We start from the raw sequence: 25,422 nt of genomic DNA on the forward strand, positions 1-25,422 counted from the left end.
CTTTAGATATATCATAAACTATATTCAGATGGAGCCGATGGTTGATCGTATCGTAAGCCACGGATAGATCGACAAGGAAAGCACCTGTAATGAGCCGTTTCTCATATCCATCTACGATAAGTTGTGTTAAGTTTAATATTTGACACTTGCAACTTTTCCCTTCTCTGAAACCTGCTTGCTGTGGCATTAGAAGGTCATCAGTCCCCTAGAACTTGGAACTAATTAAACCTAACTAACCTAAGTACATCCCATGCCCGAGACAGGATTCGAACCTGCGACCGTAGCGGTCGAGCGGTTCCAGACTGTAGCGCCTAGAACTGCTGTGCCACCCCGGACGGCCATTAGAAGAGGCTCCACCTTTCTAATCATTCTCTGAATAAGGAGCCCCTCCAGTATCTTGTAGAGGTGAAAGAGTAAAGAGACAGGTCTATAATTTTTGGGATCTTTCCTATCCTTTCCTGGTTTCAGTATGCTTTTCTCCATACTTTAGGGATATAGCATTCTCGAATACAGTTGTTCATAAACTCCAGTAACTAAGGTAGCCGAACTGTTCAGTGTTTCAAGGGGCACCGTATCTAAGATTTATACCCCATACAGGGATAACTGAAAAGCATTATATGCTAAGTCACCATGTGGACGAAAGTGTGTGTCAAGTGATCATGAAAGCCAAAAAAAAAAAAATATCAGGATGAGAGCTGCAAAAGTCACTGCAGAATGGAATGTCTCACTCACGTATCATTCACCACCAAAATAACACGAAGGGAGCTTCAGAAGCAGGAAACTGCAAGGCGAGCTGGAATTCCAGCAGTGATGCAAATGCCCATCACTAGGGAACGTGGTGCCGAAGCCGTAAAACTTGGTCTATAGAGCATTGGAAGGATGTCATTTGGTCTGATCAGTCTTGTTCCACATGTTTCCAACTTCTGGCCCAGGAGTGAAACACGGCGGGGATCGGTGAAGATTTGGCTACCCATATTTTGGTATTCCATGGGCCGAAGGTTATTCTGCAAAGTAACATTACTGCGAAGAATTATGTGACCATTTGGGCTGATCAGGTCCATTCCATGTTTGTTCAGCTGTGCTGATACTGTGTCCCAAGATGCCCCACTTCACAGAACTCGTACCGTCCAGGAATTGCTTTGAGATCACGAGGACGAATTTCGCATCTCCCCGTCGTCACTACAGTCACCAATTCACAGTATTATTGAGACTTTGTGGTCCACTTTGGATAAAAGGCTACGTGAACGCTATTCACCTCCATCACCGTTAAGTGAAGTTGCCATTTTTTGGCAGGGAGAATTGTGTACGATTCCCTTGAAAACAATACAATGTCTGCATTTATCCATTCCGAGGCGACTGGAAACTATTTTTTGTGCTGTTGGGTTTCCTGCATCGTATTAGGTATTGTAATGTGTCGTGCTTTTGATGTTTCCATATTTTTGACCGTACCCTTGTAATGGTGCTTGAATTACGTAACCATTACGACACCTCACCTGAACCTCTAGATGCCAGCATTATTCTACTGTGTTTCCGTAAAATAGTTAACATATTTCTTTGACAACATTCAGATTTGATTTCATTAATGTAGAGGTACTTTGATACAGCGATATGTGTATATTGCAATGATATTACTCTAATGTGTATTCTTTCTTTTGTCACTGTGATTTTTGACGTACTTGTAACTCTGATTTTTGTGCGCGTAAGCGGTTATTAGAGAGTCAAGCTTTGGTCGTCATGTTAAAAAGACGCAAATTGTAGTCAGTTTATGAAATGTGAACTTTAACAGTGAGGAAGGTATTTTCAAGTATGTTTTATATTGTGAAGTGATATTGTAACAAAAGTAATAAAAAAGAAGTGTAACTTAAATGCGGAGTGCTGATTACTATTTTACATCGCCATGGTCCTAACTTGCAAAAGTTTAATCTTCAAGAATGGTTTATGAAACAATCTGTATCGCAGAATAACACCTAGGCCTCTTTGCACCCGAGCTTGGAATCATCACCACCTATATTTTCGACGATTGAGCCATGAGTTCATAACGAGACCAGCGTGGGAAACACGAAAAGATGAGTGCCTAGTTTATCCATTATTTCAAGAAATGACTTTAATAACTGTGCTCTAATGACACCTGCCACATAATATATCTTTGTTGTTGCCCGAAAATGCAATATTTAGCAACGTGAGCAACACTAAAATCATAATTAATTTTTGACCTTTGTTGTGGTAGGGTTGTTAGACCCTGTAGTTGCATGGCGAAAGTGACATCTCAGTTACACGTGGACACCCATTCTACTACGCTTACAATATAGATGAGCTATTACTCTGATAATTTTATCCACATCTGCATCATGTTTTTTCCTCTAAACGTAAACACTTATTAATGGTTCTTATGAGAGTGGATTATATTGTTCTTTCTTTATTTATACTAATTATTATTTTTCTTATTGAATTTGATTATGACTATTTTTTGCTGCTATTTTTTAGTTTTTTCTGTTTGTGAGGGAGTTTTAGGTCTTTCTGTCTTGGTTCCAATCTCATGATAATGATTTTTTAATTCCTTTTGTTTGTTTTTATGTTAAAATATTTATTTATGACTGTTTTTTCATCCCTCTTTGTTTATTAAATAATTGCTGATGGTTGGTTTATTCTTTAATGTTCCTGCCAAGTTTTGTTTTTATAATTTGTGTATATTCATATGCCGATTTAAATATATTTAGATATTATTTTGGTGTTGATTATTTTTCTTTTAATTTGAATTTGTTGAGTTTTTGGATTTGTTGAATAATAATTGCTGCTAGAGGCTACTCTGTTACCTCTACAAAATACTGGAGAGGCTCTTTCTTCAGAGAATGATCAGAAAGGTGGAGCCTCTTCTGATACCACAGCAAGCAGGTTTCAGAGAAGGGAAGAGTTGCACGTCTTAGATATTAAACTTAACACAACATACCGAAGATAGATATGAGAAACGGCTCCTTACAGGTGCTGTCTTTATCGATCCTGCCAAGATTGATATCACTCAATTTTTGTTGTTTTTCCGGTTTTGATTTTAATAATTATGCTTTATTGTACATTTGCCAGATTTTCGTTTTACATTTTTTGAGGCTAGATTGGTTCCTACTTTACTTTTAATTTTAGGTTGAGGTTATCAACCTGAGCGTTTACAGGCTGATATTTATTAAGTTTTTTATACTTTAATTGCTAGATTACCTTTATTTTTAGCTTTATTTAAGGTTTATGATTTTGCGACATAGATACTCCACAAGCCACGGTGCGGTGTGTGGTGGAGGACGACCTGTAACACAACTAATTATTTCCTTTTTTGTTCGACTTCGGAAATCGAGTGAGGGGAAATCGATCATTTATGTGCCTCCGTAACAGTCCTAATTTCTTGTACCTTATCTTCATAATCTTTATGCGCAATTTATGTTGGCATCAGCGTAATCGTTCGGCACTCAACTTCAGAAGCCGGTTCTTTAAATTTTCCAAGAAATGTTTCTCGAAGAGAGCGTCGTCTTCCCTACAGGGATTCCCATTTAAGTTCCCAAAGCATCTCCGTAACACTTAAGTGTTGTTCAAATCTACCGTTAACCAATTAAGCACTCCGACTCTCAACTATTTCGATGTCTTCCTTGAATCCGACCTGGTACGGATCCCAAACACTCGAGCAGAACTCAAGAATAGGCCGCACCAGCGTCCTATATGCGGTCTCCTTTACAGGTGAACCACTCTTCCCTAAAATTCTCCCAATGAGCCGAAGTCGGTCGTTTACCTGCCCTATCACATTTATCACAAGCGCGTTACATCTCATATCGCTTTGCAACGTTACGCCCATATATTTAAACGACTAGACTGTGTCAAGCAGCACACTAGTAACAATGTATCCCAACGTTACAGGTTTGATCTTCCTGTTCATCCTCATTCATTGTACATTTCTCCACAATTAGGGCTAGGTGCCATTCACCACAACAACTGAAAATGTTGTCTAAAAATGGTGCAAATGGCTGTAAGCACTATGGGACTTAACATCTGAGTTCATCAGTCCCCTAGACTTAGAACTACTTAAACCTAACTAACCTAAGGACATCACATACATCCATGCCCGAGGCAGGGTTCGAACATGCGACCGTAGCAGCAGCGCAGTTTCGGACTGCAGCGCCTGTAACCTCTCGGCCACAGCGGCCGGAAAAATGTTGTCTAAATCGTGTTGTATCTCCCTACAGTCACTCAACTGCCACATCTTACCGTACACCACAGTAACATCAGCAAACAACTGCAGATGGCTGCCCACGCAGTCCGTCAAATCATTTACATATGTAGAGAACAACAGAGGTTCTATTACGCTTCCCTAGGGCGCTCCTGGCGGTACCCTTGTGTTTGATATATACACACCGTCGGGGACAACATACTGGGTTCTGTTATTTAAGAAGTCTCCGAGCCATTAACGTACCTGTCAACTTCTTCCATATGCTCATACCTGCAATGGGGCACCGTGTGAAATACTTTCCGGAAATCTAGAATTATGGAATCTGCATAGTTCTTTGAGATGTGAGAAATGGGCAAGCTCGGATTATCACGAGCAGTGCCTTCTTAAACCATGCTGATTCGTTGACATAAGCTTCTCAGTCGTAAGAAAGTTTATTATATGCGAACCGAGGATTTTTTCAAGGAAGTTAGGGATATTGGCATGTAATTTTTAGGGTCCGTTCTTTTACTCTTCTTACATAGGGACTTTGCGCTGGGGTGGTCTAGCGGTTCTAGGCGCGCAGTCCGGAACCGCGCGACTGCTACGGTCGCAGGTTCGAATCCTGCCTCGGGCATGGATGTGTGTGATGTCCTTAGGTTAGTTAGGTTTAAGTAGCTCTAAGTTCTAGGGGACTGATGACCACAGTAGTTAAGTCCCATAGTGCTCAGAGTCATTTGAACCATTTTGCGCTGGGCAGGAGATTCGCGATAAATGCAAGCTAGATAAGCGCTGTTGATTATGGTTGGATAGTTCACTCACTAGTACACTTGCCCGCGAAAAGCAAAGACCCCATCTTCGATCATTGTCCGACACAAAGTTTAATCGGCTGTAAATTTCATCGGGTATCTTACCCCACGCCCCCCCCCCCCCCCCCCCACATACACACACACACATACACATCTCTCGCGAAGCAACGATGAGAAACAGATCAGAAACTTTACGGAACAAAGGAAAAACTGGTAGACGCCGACTTCAGGTAAGATCACTTTCGGTCCTGGACAAATTTGGGTTGAGTGTACACGTGAGACAATGCTGAACCTTCGACCTGCCTAAGAAGATCTGTTGAAGAAAGGTAATCCTACGTTTGTAGCATTTGTAGATGCATAGAAAGCCTTTGACATGGGTCTTTGACATAGTTGACTACAATACAGTCTTTCAAATGCTGAAGGTAGATAAAATACAGCGACGAAAGCTTATCTTCAACTTCTTCACAAACCAGGCTGCAGTTACAGGGAGTCGAAGGACGCGCAAGGTAAGCAGTAGCTACGGATGAAGAAAGGTTGTAACATCTCCCCGGTTTTAGGCTGTACATTAAGTAGTAAAAGAAACCAAAGAGAAGTAACAATAACTTTAAAGCTTGGCCGCAACTTTGTACTTCTGTCAGAGACTGCACAGGGCTACAAAAGGTAGCTGAACAGAATGGCAGTGTCAAGTACAGAGGCTATTAATTGTATGTCAATAAAAGTAAATCTGGCAATGGTGCGGGAATTAGGTGGTAAACAAGACACCAAAAGCAGTAGTGGAGTTTTGCTGTTCAAGCAACAAAAATAAAATGACTATGGTAGAAATAAGGAGGATATTAACAAAATGAATGTTTGTGAATAAGAGGTATCTATTAACATCTAACATTGTTATGTACGTAAGTTTTCCTCATCCGTGATTTGCAACCCTAGATTCCTTATCCACTAAACTGCCGTTTGACATTTGCTGCCGAATAATTGCTTGCCTAAGACATCCGTGCCTTACACTTTGCCAGCTGTCACCTGTGCGTCCTCCGTTGGGTAATCGTCCCGGCTGCTGAACCCTCTAGGGAACCAGAAACTTCTCTCCTGTGTTTTGTAAGTTGTTAACTAGGCGCTCCTTTCAGACTTCTAAATACAAAAACGCATCAATTGATTTTATGACTTCGTTGTTAAGTTTTGCTATTTTTTTCTTCAGTTTCCTCGTAGTTCCTTATTTAAGTCATAAAACAGATGATTTTCTGTTGCAGTTTCGAGCCTGTTTCCATTAATGTTATAGGTTAATCAGCATTAATTCCAAAGATTATTATGTCATATCTTTTGGAAAGCAGAGTATGTGACAGATGTGAAGGAGACGCCAAAGTACTCTTTCATGAATATAGATTATAGAAGAATAGAAAGAGCTGCAAAATTTAAAAATCTAGATGACAATGTAACCAAATGCTTTTGACGAAGAAGATAAATTAACAAGGGCAAGGAAAATGGGTGTGTCTTTTCAATTCCCAAAAAACCTTTTTACAAGAAATCTTCACCCATAAATGGAAAACTCTGGCGCTAAAATACTGACCTTAGACCAATAGGCGTTTATGATTCAGAATGCCTTTTTATAGATGAGGAAAATCGTGGGACCAAAATATAATATTGGGATATGAAAATCAAAAAATTATAACGAGGTATGTGAAAGAATGAAACGAGTATCAGACACAATGAGAAAGAAAAGAGTTGTTGAAAAAAGAATGAAACGAGTATCAGACACAGAAAGAAAAGAGTTGTTGTCTAAGAACACCGAAAATGACTAGATGGAAAAAGGATGGTGAAACAAACGTCAACAGCTGGGTAAAATATCTGATGGAAATGTAAATAACTAAGGAAGAATCAGAAGAAGGAGAAAAAGTTGAGAGCAAAGGTAAAAATTTAAAGGGCTCCCAGAAGAAAACAGAAAACAGACAGGTGCAAAATGGACAGAAGAAAGAAGAAAGGATAACTTCTGGAAGGAGCATAGGAGAAAAGAAAGAAGACGTTATTTCACATGGCCCTCAGTAGACCAAACCTAACAATAAAAATCTGACTATTCTATGAAAACTAATGATACTCAGAAGGCGATCCATACGATTATGTTCATCAAGTTTTCAAAATTATGTATGATTTAAATGTGTAGCGGTAATTGTAGCTCAACGAAATTTCTTGTGAAAATTTATTTATAGATGCGTTGGTATCGTCTGTAGTATATCGAATGTACCCTTCAAAAACAGTTCACAGACACTGTAAGAATCATCAAATGGCAGAATGGCTTGTGGCGATGCTGCATTGAAAAATTCAGTTTTGTTAAGAAGCTACCAGTGCTGCCTGAAAGTAGCATTAATTAATTAGTTGCTGAGTTTTATTCACTAACTGGAAAAACTGACTGAATAAATGTTATTGTAGGAACTGCAGTACAATGGTGTACTTGTTTAAAACTTTTTTTGGAAGCATTTCATTTAAAATGCGTTCTTTCGTGTTCACTGCCCTTCTTTACGGCTTATTAAGTAGTGATATCAAACAATCGAAGAACTAAACATCATTACGGTGTTAAATAACGTTATCTGCGCCCCATCCGCAGAACACAAATCATATTTTGCCGACTTTCCTTTATTATTGCTGCATGTTCTGGCAGTATCATCTCCTTCGCTATCTAGACTGGATTAACAATGTACATTTTTCGTATATAAGTTTTTCGTCGAAATGGCACATGATTCAAATTTTATTATTGCAGTGTTACGGTTTCATTTCCTGTTTGAATATGAATATTGCTGAGAGAAGTATCATGTATCATACTGTGTACAAACTGACTGAACTCTACTAAACTGATTGTCAGGTATTTATATGCCTAGGGGATATGTTATTTACTTTATTAAGAAGCCCTTATTTTTAATACATTCAGTGCAGGAAAGAGCCATGCTTGCAGTTGATGAATGATGTGTTAACGTGAAACTTCCTGGCAGATTAAAACTGCGTGCCGGACCGAGACTCGAACTCGGGATCTTTGCCTTTTCTTCCAGGAGTGCTAGTTCTGCAAGGTTCGCAGGAGAGCTTCTGTGAAGTTTGGAAGGTAGGATACGAGGTACTGGCGAAATTAAAATTGTGAGGACGGGGCGTGAGTCGTGCTTGGGTAGCTCAGCTGGTAGAGCACTTGCCCACGAAGGGCAAAGTTGCCGAGTTCGAGTCTCGGTCCGGCACACAGTTTTAATCTGCCAGGAAGTTTCATATCAGCGCACACTCCGCTGAAGAGTGAAAATTTCATTCTCGATGTGTTAACGTGATGACTAATGCGTGTATGCGTCATTTCTTTCTAAGTAAAGGTCACGACACAAAATGCCAAGAGGACAGGCACGTGCAATACATGGTCGTCTTTCGGACTGAGAAATGTCAAATGATTGGCATGAGGGCTATGCGAGCATCGTACCAACACATCTCACAGACACTTGGCTGTATTGTAAATGACTAAACATACGATGGTGACGAGATGGACTTTGGACAATAATGTGGCCGAAACAGTAGACATGGAAGCTCCTACAAGGATTACACCACAAGAATATCGTAGGATTGTTCTAATGGTTCTGGAGAATTGACGGATAACAACACATGAAATCTGGGCAAAGGTTAATAAAATGGTTCAAATGGCTCTGAGCACTATGCGACTTAACTTCTGAGGTCATCAGTCGCCTAGAACTTAGAACTAATTAAACCTAACTAACATAAGGACATCACACACATCCATGCCCGAGGCAGGATTCGAACCTGCGACCGTAGCGGTCGCTCGGCTCCAGACTGTAGCGCCTAGAACCGCACGGTCACTCCGGCCGGCAGACAGAGGTTACAGACAAAGTACGATACCACTACGGACCCCCTGGTTAGATGAGTCGCGCTTCTCTTTCTGTCTATCAGATCGATGCAATTTTGTCCGTAGACCACCTGGTGAAGAAATGCGTGGCATCATGTTGCTGGGAGATAACAGAGTTTGGTAAGTGCCGGCAGAAGGCTTGAATACTTGGCAGTATGTGGCATGAGTTAACACCTTTCACCATAGCTTTCTTGATCGGTGTACCAACTGGCATACTCCACCAGCGTATTCTGAAACCTACAATGTATTTTGCACCTCAAACGCCTTCAGTGAACTGATTCTTCACTGGCATTATTGGTACTCTAATTTTTCACGCGTAGAGAATGCCAGGGATCGAGGCGGAAGACGTATACTTTCATACCGGCCCTCAGTCAGCAATCTTCATCAACTGAAACAGCGTATTAAAGAGCGTCAGCCAAGTGTTTCGTTCTCCTTTTATACTCAGCACTCTCGATCCCATTCATAAGATAGGTCTAATTAGTGAATAAATTCCGATGTATACGCAAAAGAGCGGCATTATCCATGAGAGTGGGTGATGATTAATTTCTCTTCTAAAGTGCGTGTTTATTTCATTCTGGTGGTTATCGGAGAGTGGAACCACGGCCCTCACAATTTATGCTCGCCTTGGCCCGCCTTCAGCAGATGAGGTGGCTGATTGGACGCGCGCTGGGCCTTAGTGCCGGCCACCTGAATCGTGTGAGCCCGCATTCACCGCGGCAGAGGGCGGCGTGCGTCTTTTATAGAGTTAGCCGTGATTGGGAACGAATGTATTTGTGCGCTGCTCTCAACGAACTTGCCCTGAACTCGCCAGTTAGCGCGTATGAATACAGAGGTTCCTCCAAATGACAGACCACTGACACAAGTAGCGGGTCCCGTGCCAATACATCACATGATTGTGCCTTAACCACGGAAAGAATGGCAGCTAACTTTAAATATAGATAAATATAAATTAATGCAGATGAATAGGAAAAAGAATCCCGTAATGTTTGAATACTCCATTAGCAGTGTAGCGCTTGACACAGTCACGTCGATTAAATATTTGGGCGTAACACTGCAGAGCGATATGAAGTGGGACAAGCATGTAATGGCAGTTGTGGGGAAGGCGGATAGTCGTCTTCGGTTCATTGGTAGAATTTTGAGAAGATGTGGTTCATCTGTAAAGGAGACCGCTTATAAAACACTAATACAACCTATTCTTGACTACTGCTCGAGCGTTTGGGATTCGTATCAGGTTGGATTGAGGGAGGACATAGAAGCAATTCAGAGGCGAGCTGCTAGATTTATTACTGGTAGGTTTGATCATCACGCGAGTGTTACGGAAATGCTTTAGGAACTCGGGTGGGAGTCTCTAGAGCAAAGGAGGCGTTCTTTTCGTGAATCTGTACTGAGCAAATTTAGAGAACCAGCATTTGAGGCTGACTGCAGTACAATTTTACTGCCGCCAACTTACATTTCGCGGAAAGACCACAAAGATAAGAGAGAGTAGGGCTCGTACAGAGGCATATAGGCAGTCATTTTTCCCTCGTTCTGTTTGGGAGTGGAACAGGGAGAGAAGATGCTAGTTGTGGCACGAGGTACCCTCCGCCACGCACCATATGGTGGATTGCGGAGTATGTATGTAGATGTAGATGTAGACACCTCCACAGACGAGTACTTTGTCTAGTACCGATGGACCGCTGATGCCTTGAGCGTCAACACTGAGAAGAGAAAGTTAAGGTAAGTTTTCGGCGGGACGCCGTTTGATAGCCGGAACTCAGAATCCTTGGGAACGGTAATGTGCCACACGGTGGCACTGGAAAGTTGCTGGAAAGAGGACTTCAGATAGGTCAGCGTTGGGAAAAAAAATTTTAGGAGCTTTCGGATTCGCAAAATAAAGTACAAGGTTTGAGACTGGTCGAAATACCAGTTTCGGCGGGGTCACTCTGAGAACGAGCAGGAGAGTAAAGTAGCAGACATTTCCTCGCTGAGAGCCGTGGTAAGCACTTGTTCTCCGGCAGCCACAGTAGACAATCGTCGAGAGGAGCATAGAACTGTCTCGTTCACTGCTAACCACGAGAGGAGAAGGCACTTTACGAGCAGGTGGGCCGCGCTATGCTAACGCCCGACCATGTCTGCCATCTCAAAACGTCTCGACTACGGCAGATGATGTAAGTGTCGGAGCCACGGCATACGAAATTCGTGTGGGATGATAGGCGCGTTGGTTCATATTGATCAGTCAGTCGCTTTCGGCCATGATTTAACTTTTTTGGGTTCTATTGCTCTTCGCTCAGTAACCTTCCGATGCAGTCATCACCAACACCTCAGTTCCGCGATTAACAGACACTTGACACGATTTCTTGTTCGTTAGGTCTATTTTATGAGAACTTCTCCAGTGCTGTCCCTCTGAAGACCTGCAATTATCACGCGCACTCATGCTCCCCTTGTTTGTTCTGAGCAGTCGTCGAAGTCATAACAAAAATTTCCCTAAACTGTAACCCTTGTGTCATCACGGTAGCTGATAATTCTCATCACTGCTGTAAGTAGGCTGTTTAGGTTTTTATGTTGGTAACGCCACGTAGCGCTCTATATGAAAATCACTGAATGTGCTGTGTGAAGTCTGTGGCTGGATGGCATTGTTGGAATATTCGCCATTGTAGTGTTGGGCAGTTGGATGTGAACAGCGCGTAGCGTTGCGCAGTTGGAGGTGAGCCGCCAGCAGTGGTGGATGTGGGGAGTGTGATGGCGTAGTTTTGAGAGCGGATGATCTGGAGGTGTGTCCATCAAAGAGAGTAAATTTGTAAGACTGGATGTCATGAACTGACTTTCGAACACTATTAAGGTAAATAAATTGTTTGTTTTCTATCAAAATCTTTCATTTGCTAACTATGCCTATCAGTAGTTAGTGACTTCAGTAGTTAGAATCTTTTACTTACCTTGCAGTATTGGCGCTCGCTGTATTGCAATAGTTCGAGCAACGAAGATTTCTGTGAGGTAAGCGATTCATGAAAGGTATAGGTTATTGTTAGTCAGGACCATTCTTTTGTAGGTATTATTGAAAGTCAGATTGCGTTGCGATAAAAATATTGTGTGTCAGTTTAGTGTTGATCAGAATAAGTAAAGAGAGAAGTGTCTGAGTACGTTCAGTTCTGCTCAGCTGTTTGAAAATCAAATAACGTAAGAGGTTTTCCGGCACAGTAATTCATTAATTTTTCTAAGGAGACGTTTCACTGCTTAGTAATTATGAATGTTAAATCAGGGCAAAAAACAACAAACCACTTGTTAGGTCCAACTCTTTCCTGCCGTTTCCGTGCGCGCAATTCCTTTTACACCAGGACTAAGAGGGGGGAGGGGGGGATGAGGGGAAGGGACTCGGAAGGTTAGAAGAGATACTCAGTGGATGTCAGTGGCAAAACAGGTTGACCAGATCCTTACCCCAGTGGCGCCTTGCAATGTGTTTCAGTTAAGGCAAGAAATCCCTCAATATAACAAAAAATCCTTGTCCTGGAACACGAAATTAAGACACTACCAAATAGTGGCCCGACCTGAAGCTCTGTATGCGGCAGAAACACTTAAACTAACAAGAAATGGAGATCTTGAGAAACTAGAGAAGGTCGAAAGAAGAATCTTAAGGAAAATACTGACAGCTAAAAAAACGATAATTCTGAATGCAGGTTAAGACCAAACAGAGAGCTATACTAGAAAACTGAAAAACTAACTGACCTAAAAAGAGGAGACTACAGTTTTTGGACATATATTCAGAATGGATAACAAGAGACTAACCAAGCGGATATTCAAACTACTCAATAGCTACGAATTCAAGCCCGCATGGTTCATAGAGACTGAAAAGGACATGGAAAACTCTGGAAGTACAATAGACACAATAGAAAACAGAACACATTTCAGAAAGATACTTCAAAAGGCAGAATTTCAGGAGAGAAAGGAAGCAACTAGACCAAAGTGGACTCAAGAAGAAAGGGAACAACACACTAAAAGGATGAAGGAAATTTGGAAACTAAGGAAATCTAATACAATGAAGAGTAGCCATAGTTGATTCATCGTACCCTCCAAATGGGCTATTCGAAAGAAGAAGAATAACGTTCAGAGGCTGTTTACTTTCGCACCACAACGAACTTTCGTGCTGTGGGTGGGGGGGGGGGGGGGAGGGGAAGAGAGGGAGGGAGGGTGTCACACCTCGTATTGTTCGTAGACGGCGCACACTTCACCATTCCACGAGACACCGCTGATAACTCGTTCACGACCTAAATTAGATTGTTAGTACTTACGGTCTTCGGCCACTGAAACACGCATCAAAGTTCGCTACCACATTTATTGGTGGAGTGAGGATTATCGGATCAGTATTAATGAGCTCATGACTAAAGATCAAGGAACATCAAAAACAGCATTCATCGTCCATTATCAAAACTGGAAAACCGAAAAGCATCAGGCAATGTCACGTAATTCGAATGAAAAAATAACCTCTGTCTCAGGTGACATTTCCTTGAAGTTTGCCTACCACATCAGATACTTGCTAAACTAAATCTGGACACAATCTCGCCCGCAAATATCTTACAAGACAGCAGCACAGAAGTTTGAAATGAGCCTGTCACGAATGCAGCATAACTTTCTCTCACGTATTGTTCCACTCCACATGAACCTCTTTCTAAGTGCGAGAACATTTTCATCACAGGATAACACAGCTGTCGCTTCACGGCAACAAGTTTTATGGGGCCGTATGAAAACAAGAGTGCTTTGGAAACAGATTTCCATCAAGCAACTGAAAGTTTGATTGCCTTCATAAATGTTTGTGACCCAGTTTCAGTGAATCAATAGTTCCGTGAAACGGCGTACCAGGGGTTACGTTCAGAGAAACGGTCACCGACACTGCCCTGGATACTATGTAGTGATATAAGTGACCCACACATATACAGAAAAGTTTTTCGGAGTAATGCGGTGTTTGTTCATGCTGAAACAAGAGGGGAGGAGGGCATTTGTGGAGGGGGATTTGGGGGGGGGGACGCGGGTGAGGTTTAACCAGCAGAGCACAAGAGTGAGATGTGCTCTGAAAGTAGACGCTAATTCACAGTTGCATAGAAAAATGTTAGAAAAAATAATCGAGACTAAAATTATAGCACCACCTTTCATCAAAGTGACTCATACGCAGCGGTTCATCGCCCATCGAATGGGTCATTATTTCACATCCCGTTCACAATGTACAACTGTGCCATACGTTTTCCGTTATTCCTATACTATTTTGTAAATGTAAATTAATTTTTGAAAAGAGATGTTGAAACGCTACCTAGAAATCAAAGAGAAATTGTTATCAAGCTGTAAGGTTTACTAATTAAAGACATATGACATTAATTCTTACATTCCCTTTATTCCGATTTTAAAGGCATTTTATTACCAACTACAAACGGTTTTATAGGTAAATGTGTTACATAAATCAGAATGAAGAAACTATCCAGTGGCCTGGAACATTTATTCTAATGTTACCGAATATGAATATTCGGAGTTCTCTCATTGTTTATTGCCAAAGACAAAACAAAACAGAATATGTTCCGTTAGGCATCTAGCAATGAATAAGAGAAACCAGCCGACTGACGAAGGGTCGACTCAAAGGTTCCTCCGCCCTTTTGCTTCTCCTACAGTTGCAAGTCTGCTTCGAGTCTACGTGAGAGACATGTTATTTCGACAGAATACTTTCAACGAATTGGAGAAATTCAGATTTACACCTTAATATAAGCCACAGTTTTTAAGTTTTGTGAAAGGTTTGTTTCTATAAACAGCCAGCTACAATTTGGAAGTTCCATTCAACATCGAGCATTAATATCCTGATAAACAGAAAATATACACATTTCACGAGTGTTCAATAGGAATTAAAAATTGTATTTGATTCCTGCTATCGTGAAATTACTAAATATATGTAGTTATCCTCATTCTCTTGCAGTGTACTTTTAGGATCTATGAACCAGTCCTTCCACAGAGAACTTGGTTTCATCAAAGTCGTCAAACAGACAATTAATTCCTCTGCTGCTTTGTTAGGAGACGAGCGCGCGTTTCTTCAACCGCAAGGGCCATTTCTGAGAGGTGTTTCACAATTAATAACATACGATGCGACGTCTAGGTCCCCAGGCTCCAACAGGAGACCAACGTCTCAATTTCTGTATAGAGTGGTTCTGCTCATATTACTCTGTTGTATTATGCAGTTACCAAATTGAGCGTTACTGTGACAGCGTATTATGCACATAAGTGTTGTTATAAGTCACCCCGACAAAAAGTGATTTAAAAAAACTAAAAAAGGTTGCTAAAGAAACAACAAAACACAACTATATTTAAACAGGAAAATTTAATAAACAGACGAAATGTTATACAGATAGCCTCATTAAAATTAGGAAGCGCAACCATATTCATTGAAAGCAAATATATACTGCCACAAGAATTCATTATACTAAAATTATAGTTTAACTCTTCTTGCAGTATAAGGAAAACAGTTAAAAAAATTTACACTCCCAGAAAAAAAACTTGAGTTAAAACTGTAATAACTGTAATGCGCATTTTAGTTCTTTCTGAAAGCATGCAGTAATTTACAGACTTTCACTAATTCCTCATCTCTCTTGTCTCCTAAATTATTCCTTAATTTTGTCCAAACAGGCCCTTAGGTGCCAGGACATCCGTACCTGATGGCAAGGAGAGGTGGCTGCAGTACTCGCGAGCTCTCAGGGAAATGAAGAAGTAGTTGTCAGTTGTTTTCCTTCCAAGAAAATGATTTAAAAGTCAGTATTACAGAGATTTTTAATAGATTCGGAAGTGGAACTTTTATATGCTTGCTTAAAAGTCGCCATTCGTCTTCCAAAACATTAAAAATACTGCGTACCATCAGATACAGCTCCCCTCCCTCCCCCCCCAAGAAAACTATTATCTGGGCGCCCTTCCTTAGGTGGAGAACATTCTCTCAATGGATGCAGTGCTGGAAGGACAAGAAACGAGTCTCGTCGCAAATGCAATAAATCTTGTTGGTAATATTGGTAAATTTTTGGTGTTTTCAGATTCATTAACTTCCACCATTTGTTTGGGTAGAACCGTGTTACAGTTGCATCAGAAACATAGTGACAGTAAAACAATCAGAACTGGCAATCTTAAAAGACGTAACGCTTGCAATCCACTCTCGATGCATCTCTGTCAGACTGTTGCACTCCTTTATTGTTCAGCTGTTATCTTATCCCTCTGAATCTTAGATCTAACATATTAACAAGTTAATGACAGGGTTCTGGTGCTTGTACCTTTCGTTTTTGTTGCATTCTTGTAGAATTCCATATGAATTCACCAAGCTGTAAGAATGGGTTCTTATTTTGAATCCACTTTAACCCACTGAGTGTAAAAAAATTCCTAAGCTTCTCTCAACCCTGATGCACAATGAAGCCTATGGATCATAGTTTCTCTGTAATAAGAAAAAATAAATTTATTGTTAGGCACATAATTCGAAAAGTCACTTATTTTCTTCTCAAGAGCATTCCGATATGGTAGCTCTGGTATTATTACGCATTCACCAGTTCAGTTCCACGAATATACATAGGAATCTGTGAAGGTGATCGAAATAACATAGAATTATTGTAAGTGATACACAAAGTAAGGATGGAATTAGAAGTTGTGGTGGATAAAAGGACTTGTTAAACATTAAAGTACGACAGACACAACATAAGCGAACCAAGTGAAACGTAATATACAATTTGATGCAGTCGATGAAAGGCTTCTTAAAAAGAAAGAGAAACGTTTTAACAGCATATATTGTTATGAAAGTGAAAAATGTAAATGTACACCAGTAAGTGAAATAGCGCGAGTTATTAAATCCAGATATCACAGGGAAAATATGCAGCAGAATGGACTATAAAAATTTGCACTAGATATGAGAGCACATAAACTGAAACGAGCGTATGACCAGACAAAAAAAAACGCGTATCTAGAAAAATAAATCTAAAACATTACACCACAGTAATCTGTATGCTTAACGATGAACTATGAGGTACAGCAAAGTTGAGTTTTTATAAACATAATGGGTTCAATACAAACTACCGATGGTTGGAGTAAGGAAAATAATGACGAGATCTACTAGTATAATCGGAAGTAAATCAGAATTAATAGCTAAGTAAAGCTTGTCCTTCTTTGACCAAATCCACCGCATGAATTAATACAGGCTATCAAAACAAATATTTCTGTATGTCTGCAAAAAGTATCAATGAATCGGAACTCCGAAAAGAAACATTTCTAAGGATAAAATAGCGGATTTAGGAGAATTTCGGGGCAGAATAAGAAATTGAGGATGATATTGGCTTAATAATAGAAAAGACAATATGGGGAAAAATATAGAAGCGTACTGTAAAAATAGGAAACAACAGAAAAAGAATAGGAGCTGAAGTTGTTAGGTAATACCAACTGGTCAACACTGAGATAAAAACAAACGTATATAACAATTACCTATACCTGTTACTTGCAAATTCTAATACTACAGAAAAACCTAACACGAAAAAAAAGAAAGAAAAAAGACAAAACATTCCAAAATGTGCGTTTTCTATATGGTTTTCTGTGGGAGTTTTGATGTACCCTCTTCTACTGCCGAACAGAAAGATAGTGGAGCCTCACAATTCCCCACTGTCCACCTTAATGGTGTCTCAATCGAAAATGGTTGAATGTGTGACATGTGTATTAGAGTCACTACAGAATATGTGTGACAACAGTACATGTTATCATATACGTAGTTTGGTCTTTTTCTTCTCCATCGGACTAAAAGTACTTGTACATTACTAACAAGTTGAAAATTTGTGTTGGTTCAGGTTTCAAACACCGTCTCATCTAGTTGATACGTGTGGTAATTTAGGATACTGATACATCTCTCCTGCCATTCTGTGGAAGAAGGATCGCCAACAGAACCTTCGCACATCTTCGGATGGATGGAGACTCCAGTATATATACCCTCTACGAAATGTCAGATAACGGTTTGTACAAAGAACATAGAATGCGTTCCAACAGCCGTATCACCTCATCGACGAATCTTACCAGCGTAGACTCGCCTTTATTAGCAGTCGCCTTGTTCAGCTAAAACTAGTACTAGCCAGTAGCGCTGTAGACACAGCAAATTCGTAAACGTATACATCAGAGTAATGAGAATCCGACAGAGAAAAGTAATGTCAAACAGTGGAATTTTATCTTGAAAGTCTTCCAGTGGTCCGTGTGTACATAAAAATAACAACGTGGGATTGTGGCTTCGTGCATATGCAAAACACTCTTGTTTTATTTATTAACTTTCCGGAACTAATTTCAGCGCCAACATCGCCAACATCAGTGGGATTTTCCTCATTCAAAAACATTCTGAATTAGCCTCGTTGTAATCATTACAAAACATTATTACATGTGTACTATTTGGTTCCTAATATTGTGTTCTGTGAATAGTTATATAACACATTACTTACTTTAAGTCTCTGCATGATTTGTACGTTTGTTACCGCTATTTCCAACGCATTTCCTTTATTTTTGTTACCATTTACTCGGAATACAGTACGTCATCTGTATCTGCACCAGAGGCTGTTACTAACAAATATAAAAATGTGAAAAAATATACGTCAGTGTTACGTTATTGGGAATTGCGGTGGTCTAAAGGGTACAGGTATGGTGTGCACTAAGCTGGTATGTAATGTGTCTTATACTCACGTTCGTTGGTTGGTTTGCAGTTGCTTTTAGTTGTATAAAAAATAACTTTTAGATCTTGGTCATGTTTCGAAAGAATTATGGCATCTTGCTGTTCACGTGCGTCGCGAGAATGTACTACGTATTGTGAGAAGGTTTTGAAAATTTTAGCTGGAGTTCTGACTACTTCTGTTCTTTATTTAGTCTCTGTGTGTGATGCGAGAGCAATTACGTGTGTCTACATGTGTGTTGTTCCTGTTCTGTCATGAGTCAGTTCTCTTAAGGCCGTAAAGAGTGAGTTGTTGTAAAGAGGTTATGTTTTCATTTATCATGATTTTCTCTTTCACTATAGCCTTTTGTATTTAATAATTTTCGTCTATTGTTAGTTTTCGGTGCAAACTGTTGCTGTGTGTCACCATATATAGATTAGTTTCGATATTAATGGAGAGGTGGTTTTTATTCATTAGATGTTCTGCGAAAATTGGGTGTGTGCTGTGTGCTTCGAAAGTGGGATGCGTATTCTCACTCTTCAGAGATTTAATGTACTTTGTGTACCTTGTTCTAAAGTGTCTGCTTGACATGTAAGTTGGTATATTCTTGCATTGTTGAATTTGTCGGAAATTATTTTTCGTGAGCTTAGCCTTTGTTGAACAGTGTTGTCCGTCGTAAATATTACTGGGATCACCTGCTTTTTCTGTATCTTACTATTGTATGTTAGTCTGTACCATCTGTTTCTTTTTCCTGAAGTGGAGTGGTCTGCTGTATTGTCTGTGTATTCTGCCTCTGTGTGTTAGCTCCTTTTCATATGCTCTTGAGTAGGTGGTCACTGTCATTATCTTTCATTTCTGTCTTGATTTTTAGCTTATTTATGTGTCTGTTTTCCATTTATTTTCAACAGCAACTTGTCTGATTATATTTAGCTCACGTGTGTAGTTTTCTTGTTTAAGAGATGTTCTCTTTATCCTTTGCAGCATGTGTATGAGGCGTTTATTTTGAGCTGACGAGCGTTTCGGTGAGCTATGGATAAAAGTGCTTGTGGATGTGGGTTTTCTGTAGTTTTGGATTTCTTGTTGGTTATTGTTTCTGAGAACTGTAAGATACAGGAAATTTCGGTTTTTATTTACTTCTGTTTCCATTGTGAAGTGTATTTGTGTGTGTTCTCTGCTGATGTTACTGTGTAGATCTTCTGCCTTTTTTGTGTTTCATCTCTGAGGCAGATTATGTCATTCACATATCTTTACCAGCATTTTATTTTGTACACTTCTTGTTTCACACTGTGTTTCAATATGTTACTATATAATCCAAAAACGTTGGCTAAATTTTCACTGATGGAGGAACCATGGGTAGTTCCTCTTGTTGCAAGTAGAAGTTGTTGTTGAAAGTAAAATAAATTCATTTTGTGTTTAGCCAAAAGACGGAGGAAATTTCATTTATTTTTATGTCTTGGAATTTTTTGCTGTTCAGATGTTGTTCTAGTTTCTTTTGCGGATATATGTATGTATATGGATGTAATGTCAAAAGGTTCAAGTTTTGCCGTAAAGGTGGAACTTTACGATTCTTTTGTTTCATTATTTTTGCCTGGTTTTGTGTGTGGATGTGTGTTCCCTCGAAACAATAAAAACATAATGCACTCATCAGGAGGGTGGACAATGGGAACTCTCTGGTTAATAACAAATGCAGAATACAACGAGAAAGCAAAAATTCTTCGATGAAAAAAAAAAAAACCACGCTAACCAATGACCCAACTTAAAATATGCCAAAAGAACCAAACGTCAAAATGTCAAAAAGTAACACATTCATCATCGTCACATCAAGAAACAGAAACAGATGGTACACACAAATGTAGATTAATAAAACAGCACTTCTACAACTGAAAACATACAGAAAAAGCAAGGCATCCGAATAACATTAAGAACAAACGACACAGTTGAACAAAGGCTAAGACTACAAAAAAGTATTTCAGACAAATTCAGTGATTCACACGTAACAGCTGTCAAGCTCAATACAAAAAACAACAGAACAAGCAAACAGCAACTTCTGAACAAGGTGCGTAGAGCACAGGAGATCTTTGAAGACTGACAGCACACATCCCACTTTCGCAGAATAACTAATTAATAACATCCACCACCTCATTAATATCGAAGCTAATCTGCACATCCTTAAGCACAGCACCGGTTTATACAGAAAACTAGCAACAGGAAAAACTTATTACATACAAGAGGCTATAGTGGGAGGGAAAATCATAATAAATGAAAACACAGCTCTTGGCAACATCTCACTCTTTACGGCTTTAAGAGAACTGACACATGACAACACGAACAACACACATGTACACATATATAATCGCTCTCGCATCACACACAAAGACATAAATATAGAACAGAAGTCGTCAGAACCCTAGCTACAATTTTCAAAACCTTCTCGCAATTATGTGATACATTCTCGCGATGCACGTGAACAGCAAGTTTCTGTAAATCTTCTGAATCATGACCAAGGTGTAAATGTTACGTTTTTTCTATATTTAAAAGCAATTGCACGGTGCCTAACGAAAGTGAGTACATGACACGTTACGCAGCAACTTACTGCACATGAAACCTGTAGTCTTTACGCTACCGCAATTGCCAATAGTGTAAATCCGACGTATATTTTTTTCACTTGTTCCTATTTGTTAATACCAGCCGCTGATGCAGATGCGGATGAAGTACTGTGTGTCGAAGAAACTGTAGCAAAAAGACGAGAAATGTGACGGGAATTGCAGCAACAAACGTAGAAACCCTGCAGTGACTTAAAGTAAGTCCGATATTATAAAACTGTTCACAGAATACAGTATTTGTAATAATATATTGTCATGTTAACAACGACGCTAATTTTGAATGTTTTCAGTGCAGAAATACCCACTGATGTTGGCGATATTGTCGTTGAAACTAGTTTCGGAAAGTAATTAATTAATAAAATAGTTTTTTCTTGAAGGAGGGCCCACAATTCCATATTAGTGGGGAGAAGTTGTGTCGGTCTTCTGGGTGTGTTGTTCAGTTAGCATAAGCACCTCTCAAGTTTCTCGTTGGTATCAGGCACCATAATTAAGCTTTCACAAAAAGAATTAAATTAACGAACTTGTTTTTCGTCCCATGTTAAATAACTGTGACATGACCTGTCCTTCAGTTGTCTATCGACACACACTATGGTGCAGTGGTGTGTACGTCTGGATGGAAAACATGAACAGGGGGCAGCACACGGGTGATTCACATTCCGGTAGGGCAGGGGACTCGGCGCCATTGGCGTCAGCTCCTGTGCTGGAAGCGGCGGTGGACGCAGCGACGCGCCACTAATGAAGCGGACCGCCGCCCCCCGCCCCCCGGAACCCTTTACATTCCAGCGCACCGGCTACCCCCCGCCCCCTCCCAATTACGCATGAGTAACGACTGTCACAAATCAAGATGCAGCCCACTCCCCGTCTCCACGCCTATATTAAGATGATTCACTACCTTTAGGCTGCACCGCAGGTACGAGTTCATCTTCTTGCTCTAATAACCGAGTTAGTATCTGGAATAGCGTAAGAGTCTACTGAAGATACGATCCCATATTTTCATATAACTAATTAAGTTGCACTGATTTGTCTGCATCACCGACTGTGAAGTCCAATTTTCTTTTCTTTTCTTTTATTTTTTTTATTTTTTTATTTATTTTATTTTATTTATTTATTTATTTATTTATTTTGTCTATAGTGAAGTCGCTGTAGTGTCATCAGACATGCATGCTCTGTTCCTTGACTGCTTCAAATCCGTCTTCATCAATACTCTGCAAGCCACCTGACGGTGTGTGGCAGAGGGCATATCTGGTACCACTAACTGATCCCTCTTCTCAGTTCCACTCTTGAGTGGCCCGTTGAAAATATGACTATCGATAGACTTCTGTATTAGCACTAATTTCTCGGATTTTCTCAGTGTGGTCATTTCGGGAGACTTGTGTGGGAGGAAGTAATGTGTTTCTCGACCTTTCTCGGAGCGTACTCTCTCGGAATTTCTATAGCAAACCTTTCTGTGACGCACGCCGTCTCTTTTATGGTGTGTGCCGCTGGCCTTCTTTGAGTGTCTCCGTAACGTCGTCACGCCGACTGAACGATCTCTTTGGAACTTCGTTGTAACTTCCCCATCTCTACTGTTTATCGCATAATCGTTTTGTAAGCCACTTATTCTGTGTATGAATTACATTTCCAGAAAATATCAGGCTGGGATCTGCTTCCTACCATGTGTTTTATATGGCCATTTAACTTCACATCACTCCGGGACGTTACTCCTCAGTATATTTCGGTAATTATTGTTTCCAGACATTTGACACCAATGGAGTAATGATAAAATTGTGTTTGTTCCTCTTCATAGTTGATGGTGATTAGTTGGGAAGAATAAGTCCATTTTGTTCATGAAATATGTCTTATATACTGAGGCGCCAAAGAAACTGATTAGGCATGCTTATTCAAATACAAAGATGTAGGCAGAATACAGCCATGGGACTGGCAACGCCTTTATAAGACAAGTGTCTGGCGCATTTGTTAGATCGGTTACTGCTGCTACAATGGCAGGTTATCAATATTAAATGTATTTGAACGTGGTGTTACAGTGAAGCACGAGTTATGGGACACAGCATCTCCGAGGTAATAATGAAGTGAGGATTTTCTCGTACGATTATTTCACGAGTGTGCCGTGAATATCAGGAACTCGGGTAAACATTAAATCTCCGACATCACTCAGGCCGGAAAAAGATCCTGCAAGTACGGGACCAACGACGACCGGAGAGAATCGTTCAACGTGGCAGAACTGCAACCCTCACGCAAATTTCTGCAGATTTCAATGCTGGACCATCAACAAGTGTCAGCGTGCGAACCATTCAACGAAACTCGTGTACCCTTGATTACGTCACTATAGCGATATTGGACTGTGAATGACAGGAAACATGTTGCCTGGTCGGACGAGTCTCGTTTCAGATTGTATCGAGCGGATGTACGTGTGCGGGTATGCAGACAACCTCATGAAACCATGGACCCTACATTTCAGCAAGCGACTGTTCAAGCTGGTGGAGGCTCTGTAATGGTGTGGTGCGTGTGCAGATGGAGTGTTATGGAACCCCTGATACGTCTTGATACGATTCTGACAGTTGACACATACGTAAGCATCCTGTCTCATTAGCTGCATCCATTCATGTCCATTATGCATTCCGACGCACTTGAGCTATTCCAGCAAGACAATGCGACACTCCTCACGTCCGGAAATGCTACAGAGTGGCTCCAGAAACACTCTGCTGAGTCTAATTATACGAATTGGAAATTCTTTAAAGCAAAGAGAAATGGCGTGAGTAAACGAGTTACTGATAGTTGTGCAAAACAGTACTGGATTGGAACGCAGAAAAATTATTGAAATCCTCGAATAACTTACGGGAATGCAGCCAGGTGACGTAATCGTCAACCGCCGATATTTCGACAGGAGCGCACCCTGTCATTTTCAAAGCATAACTGCAGAAAGTAATCGCTCTGCTAGGGAATTCAAAACCTCGGTTTGCAGAGAATTTCGACGAAGGATAACGCACACACACACACACACACACACACACACACACACACACACACACACACAATGTAAACAGAAGTACAATCCTGAACCAAAGATGAGCGAAGTCAGAACTTATCGATAGCGAAGTTAGTAATCAACGATTGAGGCAGCATAAACTCAATCGCTCTGTTTTTTGACAAGGGAGAGAACAGGATTCCGTGCATAATTTTAAAAAATAAAGCACCATCTCTACTTTTGAGGTTACTTGCTAATTAAATTTCAACTGCTTCCTTAATAACACTATCCTAGCAGGTGGAAGTGCATGCCAGAATTCCCGTGTTGTTATATTCCTTAGGATGACCGCCACAAAGACAATGTTCTGCTATGGAGGATTTGCTCGGCAGTTGTAAGCGTATGTTACGCTTATGCTCAGTGCACCCATCCTCCACAGTCCTGATAGTCTAACCAGCATACGACATGCCAAACATGCAAGGAATACGGTAGACACCCGCCTTATGCAAACCAAGATCACCCTTTACGGATCTTCCTGATACAGCACCTCTGCTACTCATATAAAACGAATCCTGTAGGTCAGTAAAATTTTGACAGTTTGTTTATAGACTTGAAATATTTATATACTATGACACATATAAATGTCAAGTGATTATGCATAAAATAAGATTAATACAAAATCATTTGCTTTAAATTTGTTCTGAATACTTTGCTCAATGATCGCAATTCATCGAAAACGACTGGCTTGTGAATTGTACCCTGAAAAATTAAAAATGTTATTAGAAATATTTTACTGAATTTGCAGTCTTTCCAGTTTTACATAATTTTGGCAGTCCATTTAAAGTCTTTTCATCTATGTCAAGATCCTTTTTAGCTCTTTCTTTTTGTCACTGCCGTGACACTTCGGTCATAGGCGTGAAGTGTGACTTCTACAGAGATAGCATGTCATGAGATTCTGTTGTTGACCCTTGCGATAACCCTACAACCCTTGCCGTTTGTTCATAGAATCGGTTAAAACTACAACGGATTTAACGCGCGTAAATACTGTAACTTCTAACCTATGAATCTAAACAACGGATAATGGAATCGAAAAAAGTGTCAAGGTTCCCCGAGAACCTTGCGATAACCCTAGAACCCTTGCCGTTTGTTCATTACGTCAGTTAAAACTACTACGGAACTGACGCGCGTAAATAGGCAACTTCGAACCTGTGAATCTAGACAACAGATAATGAAATCGAAAAAAAGTATCAAGGTTCCCCGATAATGTCGTGTTAAAAACGTATGACAAAAATTTTCAACGATTTACCATGAACAGAAATTACAGAATTAGCTGTCCCCACAGTTGAT

The 25,422-nt window shown here is 40.2% G+C and overlaps 1 protein-coding gene across 1 annotated transcript in view; it reads left to right on the top strand.

Moving 5' to 3' along the window:
* LOC124589501 overlaps positions 1-21,935 on the top strand; it is a 151,348-nt gene extending 129,413 nt beyond the window's left edge. The window contains exon 3 of the mRNA XM_047131558.1: positions 21,777-21,935. Within this exon, the coding sequence (XP_046987514.1) occupies positions 21,777-21,935 (159 nt within the window). The remainder of the gene's footprint in view (positions 1-21,776) is intronic.
* Positions 21,936-25,422: the final 3,487 nt, after the last annotated feature.

Source organism: Schistocerca americana, chromosome 2 (genome assembly GCF_021461395.2).
Source record: "Schistocerca americana isolate TAMUIC-IGC-003095 chromosome 2, iqSchAmer2.1, whole genome shotgun sequence".
NCBI lineage: Eukaryota > Metazoa > Arthropoda > Insecta > Orthoptera > Acrididae > Schistocerca > Schistocerca americana.